This window comes from Solanum stenotomum, chromosome 2, assembly GCF_019186545.1.
Source record: "Solanum stenotomum isolate F172 chromosome 2, ASM1918654v1, whole genome shotgun sequence".
NCBI classification, from domain to species: domain Eukaryota; kingdom Viridiplantae; phylum Streptophyta; class Magnoliopsida; order Solanales; family Solanaceae; genus Solanum; species Solanum stenotomum.
The window spans coordinates 7,566,655-7,573,014 of record NC_064283.1 but is presented as its reverse complement, the minus strand read 5'-3'; the positions used below and the strand labels follow the sequence as shown (position 1 = coordinate 7,573,014).

Genomic DNA, 6,360 nt, shown 5'->3' with positions numbered 1-6,360 from the left:
GTTTTTATCGCTCAAAAACTAAACTCAAAACCGAAAACCTCCCTTTTTGCCCCCTTCTTCCAACTTAATTTTTCTCCCACTCTCTCTTTTTTTTTTTTTTTTTTACAGTGATCGAAAGAGATGAATATATAGATGGAAATTAGGGGGAAACGGGCATAATTTTAAATTTTGAAATTCGAATTCCTTTCCCTTTTTTTTTTCAAGGAACAGTGAAAGGGATGGGAAATTTCTGAAAAGGGGGACGGGCCGATTGCTGCAGGTCTGGACGATTTCGCAGATTTCTCACCGTAATTGCTGGAATTTTTGCGTAAAGAAGAAGCACGCTCAGGGTTCGTTTGGTACTGCTCTTGTTATTTATGGGTTTCTTCGCGTTTCAAGGGGAAGAAGACGCGGGTGGGGTCGGGTTTTGGTATTGCTGTTGTTGTACGTATGCTGGGTCTTATTATGTTAAGAACATTGGTGTATGTAATGTTGTGGGTTATTGGGCTGGCAAATTGGTATGTATGGGTTGGGAATTATGATGTGGGCCACTGGAAATTGGAAGTAAGGCCCAAACTTGGTCTTTTAATGGGTTAAGGATAGGATAAACAATTGGCTAAAAATTGCAACAAGACAAATTTTCATAAATTAATTAACGAGCTTCTTAATCTTAACAAAAATAAAATAATTAATTAGATTATAAACTAATTAATTTAATTACAAAACTAATTAGCTCGAAATTATAACTATAACTTAAAGTAAATTAAACTAATAAAATATTTAACTAAAAATTGTAAAATCCTTTTTTGATGATTTTCAAATATTTATAAAATAACATGATTGTAGAAATATACATATTCATTATTTAAAATGATTACAAAAAGACAAAATTACTTTTAAAAATAACTTGCAAGTATTTTGAATTTCATAAAATTCATTAATTCAAAATTACAACCATCACTAATAAAATATTAAAATATAAAATCTTTTTGAGATGATTTTTAAATATTCATAAAATACATTAATCATATACATAATTATATAAAATATATATATTATTTAAAAATTATAAAAGTGACAAAACTATTTAAAATAATTTGTAAACTATATATATACATTATTTTTAAGTTTTTATAAAACTAGTTATTTTAAATCGTTTGAAATTGAAGAAGCTCGATAATTAATTTATATTGTGGAGGGTCAAAATTGGGTGTCAACAAATCTTCCATTGGCTTAATAGGACATATATATTGACTTGCTTAAGTATATATGATCTTATGTTTAATGGGTAATTTAAAAAATTCAGTCTTCGTGTTTGGCAATCTATTCAAAATACTTTTAAATGTAATTTTCTCAAAAGTCCCTTTCAAGAAAGTACTTTAAAAATCGTAAAATATAACAAGCTGCTAATAAAACAATGATATACTTTAATATATTTATCAAATTGTTCGATAAATAAATAATTCCCCCGTGGAGCATACAATAATTAATAAGTACACTTCTGAAAAACATCTGTAGAACCATGTGGATTCTATAATAAAGTGATATAAATAACATACTAAAATATTTATTGATGCCAATATTTTACAAGTGGAATCAAACTTATATCTAAAGAAAAATAAAATACAAATGATACATAGTGTATAATAAGTGGAAGAACAACAATTACCAATCTATTATTTCTTTTTTCCATCATTTGATGAATTCTGTACCTTCACTGTCAATTGATTAGAGATAAATGCCTCCAACTTTTCATCCACTTCTTCAACCTATATAATCATCAATCATACCAAACAAGATTAATTTCTGTAAATATTCATCAACAAAGCGATTAAAAATGCACATTTTAAGTAATTAAAGATTAAATATCATAATCATTAAGGACTGAAATTAAAAAAAATTATCAATAACAAAGGGATCAAAATGAAATCAACCCATTCAAGATCTATTCTACAATATAATAATAACTGCGACTTATTTTAATTGATCATAATAATAATGCAGTGTTTATATTAATTACATATTTTTAACTCAATTTTTTTAAAAAAAAAATTGCATATTTTTTTGTAAGAATTGCTAAGTAGGTGAAAATTAAAATTGAGGAAAAAAGACAAAATTAACCTTGTCCATGAGATCTTGAACTACTTGAGCATCCTTTTCAGTTTCTTCAGCTAAATGTTCAATGGATTCCACTATGCCTCTAAGTTTTCCACCTTCCGGCAGCTTCGCAGCAAATTCCTCCGCCGCCCTGTCCACATCGTCCGCCACTTTTTCCACCGCTTCCGCCACCTTCTCCACCGTCTCCGCCGCAAGTGAAACTTGCTCTATTGAACGTTGATCCCAAATCAATTTTTTAAAAAAAAATAATACTCTCTGTCTCAATTATGTGACTTATTTTTCTTTTTAGTCGGTCTAAAAAAAATAACACATTTAATGAAATGATTTACAGTCACACAAATTTTTATCATTCATTTTGGATCACAAGTTTTAAAAATCTTCCTTTTTTTCTTAAACTCTGTGCCGAGTCAAACTACCTCACATGAAATGGAACGGAAGGAGTAATAAAAAGTATACCAAAAAATAAACTGAACATATATATAAATCCGATCCTTACTTGTTACTGTTAATAATCTTGCTGTTATCAAAGGTACTGTTACACCTAATCCCACAGCCCAGCTAACCCTGCCAATAACATTTAATTATTATGTCAAATTAAGTAAGAATACTCAAAGTTTACGTGCATTATTTAACTTGTTTAAAAAAAAAATTCATACCAAGAATTTTCACCAGTTGGCAAAAAGGGAACAACACTTGAAAGCAGATCTCCTGTCTCAGCAGTTGCATGGACAACTAAATCCCTATACATCACCACAATTTTTATGATCACTTTGACTGAACCCGTAATTTAAGAAAAAAAAAGAAACTTATGAAATGTATCAATATCTTTTATTGAGACAGAATAAAAAGAAAAGTGAATCATACAAAATATCGTAAGATAAATTACCTCGTGTTTTTGTTAGTTTTTCGTAGAACACCAGATCTGTTGGAGGTGGTAACAGTGAGAACACGATCACCATTGTTGATTTTAGAATTGGCTAAAGGATTGAAGATCTGAGTTAGAGATCTGCTGCTGCTGCAAGGATTAACTAGATTTGTTGACATGTAACAAGTTGCTGGGATTATAATTAGTGACATAGTTTGTACTAAGATTTATTTGATTTCTTGAGTCTTTTTCTTTTGGGAAGATATCTATTCTTTATAGATCTAATAAGAAAGAAATGTAGTAGCCAAATGAGAAGTCAACTACGAAGGTAGATAGATATAGTACTCACATTTATTAGGTGCATTGAAGTAATCGAATTTATGCTACATAGTAGTAATATAATTGTTCAGATATCTTTTTAATATATACTCTAATTAATTAATTAATTACACTTTGGAATATTATAATAAAAAAGATACTTTATTAATATAATATAGTCAATTCATGGGGAACGAATGGGTTTGAATAAAGAATAGTATTATATCATTGACCAATGACCATATTATTATACTTTTAAGACCTAACACGCCAACTTGCTTTCCATACGATTAAAAGTTAAATATAGATAAAACGAAAAAAAAAGATGCATTTGAAGGTGTGTCCTCTCTTTTTTGGACAATCATTTGCTAGACCTACTATATATTTGAAGAAGGTGCATCACTTTAATCTTTATGCAAATTAAGGATCGATTTATCAGATGAATTTTAACTTTTTTTTTAATTAACAGAGTAATTTTTAAAATAATATTGAACTATTAGTTGAGTGAACATAAGAGAAATTAATTTTCAGAATCATAATATAACAAATTAACTTTTCCTAAGCTGCAATCTCATTTTTTCCGACATATATTATTAAAATGTGTATTAAATATTGAATCATGAAATCATGATGATATCAAAAATTTCAGTTTCAATAAGATAATTTGATTTTTAACAAAATATGACCCTTACTTTTCACAGTTATTTGCATTTCTTATTTTGAATTGCTTAATATTTTTTTCATAGCAAATTAAATTATATCACATAAATTGAAGCCCAGAAAATAATATTAATCCTAATGTGGTGGGTTTCTATTTAACCAAAAAACTGTAGCACAAAAATAACATAAAATATTACTAGTTGCCCACGTGTTTATCCTGATTTTAGTCCTTTCTTTACGTACCAACTTTTTGTGAAAGCTACTCTGGAAAAAAAAATTGTAGCACAAAAATAGCAGTAGAATAAAGATAGGTTTTACTTTAGTTTTTGTACCATTATATATTTCTAATTAAAAAAAAATTATCATTGATATCCTTTGCTTTCAAACAAAAGTGGTCAATCATGTAAGCTTCCACTAGCATTTTTCTCCTTCAAAAAACACGAGAATCACATGTTATATATACCAATCAAAATATCTTAAAATACAAATGGTGAAGCACGTCTTTTAATTTACTACGAAATTTTTCTTGACTGTTAGGATGAAATGTTTATTTAACTCCAAAATTAGCAAATGCTCAAGCAACGTAGTAATTACTTAATATTTGGCAAGTAAGTTGAGGCGGACACGAGATACTAATTGCACATGATAATGTCTCCCACTTTATTTTAGATCAATGAAATGATTTAAATTAACTTAAATTATTAGATATACCTATATAGTCTTTTTTTTTTCTTTGGTATTTCGAACAAGAATTATTGGGAGGGTGGTTGTCCTTGTCATTTCTTTCGTTAATTATCAAGCCCTTGTTTGTGGGATAAACTACTTTATTAGACATATATTACTATCATATATACTAATATTATCTCTACTTTCAAACAATTACATATAGTACCACTTTTAATATTTTATACCATATATTATTGAAGATACAATTTGATACTCGCATCCCTTAAAATTAGGATTGATTACTTATCCTTACATTTAAACTTCACAATTAACAATTTAATAACAATTAAATATATTTCTCTTTCAACATCTCCTCCAATCTCCAACCCTAATCTCCCCCCACCCACCTCCCACTTATTAACGAGTATCAACTGCCGCAAACAACCTGATTCAATGCAAATAATGTAATAGCTTTAGAAAATTATATTTTATTGTATAGAGAATGCTACAATATAATGGCAATTAGTGTTATTTGCAAGTAGTTTGTTTGTGCCTTTTTGCTCCCAAATTAGTCACAATTTTTTTTTCTAACAATTTCACTTTTTAGTTGACTCAAATTTCATCTCTGGCGATTTGAGGGCCTTCTTCTTCAAAATTTTATTAGTCGGAGGGACGAAAAAGTGAAATTTGCAATGGCTCTGCCGGAGGTCCGTTAGATCTAGGCAAAGCGAACAACATCAACCAATCAAAAGGTGAGAGCAAACACTGTCGTGGTGAGATGTCCTGACCAACTATGAACGTAAATAAGATGAAAGAATTACGCTAATCTTTAATTAATAGAACAAATACACCATTAAGTACATATCAAGTGCAACAATGTTGGATACACATTAGGTGTACATGTCTCTAATTAGGAGTTCGTGTGTCTGAGTAAAGATTATATGTATCTATGAGAAAAAAGAAAGAAGAATTTTGAATTTTTTTACTTTTGTTCTTGATTTAATGATATGACAGATATTGATCTACCGTTGTGATTTGTTCCTAAATTCGTGTGTTTCAGCTACATTTCATATTTAGAACACATAATTATGTGTATATGCATACTATGTATCCAAGATACATGTTTTGAATATAATGTATGAAATTGACACTTGATACATCAAATTAATACTAGATACATATAAAAGATACATGAAATTAAAATTAGATCATATAAATAGATACATGAAATTAATATTAGATCATATAAATAGATACATGAAATTAATACTAGACATATATAACAAATACATGAAATTAATACTAGATACTTCTATGATACATATGTATGAATGTACTTGTATGATACTTATGTATCTAAGTATTTGGTTTGTTTTATACATCATATATTTATAATAGTTACATTAAATTAATGAATTTATTATTTTAAGAGTAATAAAATGAAATTAATCAAATCACATGATCAAGATATACATATTTTTGTCTTTTCTTAATAATATTAATGAATTTATTATTTCAAATAATAATAAAATGAAATTAATTAACTATAGATACTTCCTTGATTTCCGCCTTATATTAAGGGATTTGATTAATTTAAATTTTCAAAATTAATTGTCTATTTGGTAGATACATGTATCTCGCAGATTCAAACTCATGTATCCTAAGCATGAAATATGGTAGATGAAGTAATATTTGAAACTATCGGGAATGTTAGTAATTAGGACCTAAACTAGTGGGATTTATGTAGTTTGCCC

At 28.1% G+C, this 6,360-nt stretch overlaps 1 protein-coding gene across 1 annotated transcript; it reads right to left on the bottom strand.

The window, feature by feature from the left end:
• Positions 1-1,498: 1,498 nt before the first annotated feature.
• Positions 1,499-3,289, bottom strand: LOC125856567 (uncharacterized). The gene is made up of 5 exons (XM_049536144.1): positions 2,984-3,289; positions 2,754-2,837; positions 2,594-2,661; positions 2,101-2,303; positions 1,499-1,748 (listed from the first exon to the last, which is right to left on the bottom strand). The coding sequence occupies exons 1-5, from the start codon at positions 3,172-3,174 to the stop codon at positions 1,656-1,658; spliced, it is 639 nt and encodes a 212-aa protein (XP_049392101.1). The 5' UTR covers positions 3,175-3,289; the 3' UTR covers positions 1,499-1,655.
• Between the last annotated feature and the right edge of the window lie 3,071 nt (positions 3,290-6,360).

Bases quoted from the DNA above. Each gene is read 5' to 3' on its own strand.
- LOC125856567 (XM_049536144.1), bottom strand. From the start codon at position 3,174: ATGTCACTAATTATAATCCCAGCAACTTGTTACATGTCAACAAATCTA. The intron at 2,662-2,753 runs GTATGAATTTTT...TGTTATTGGCAG, and splicing joins CCAACTGGTGAAAATTCTTG to GGTTAGCTGGGCTGTGGGAT. The intron at 2,304-2,593 runs GTAAGGATCGGA...AACGTTCAATAG, and splicing joins AAGATTATTAACAGTAACAA to AGCAAGTTTCACTTGCGGCG.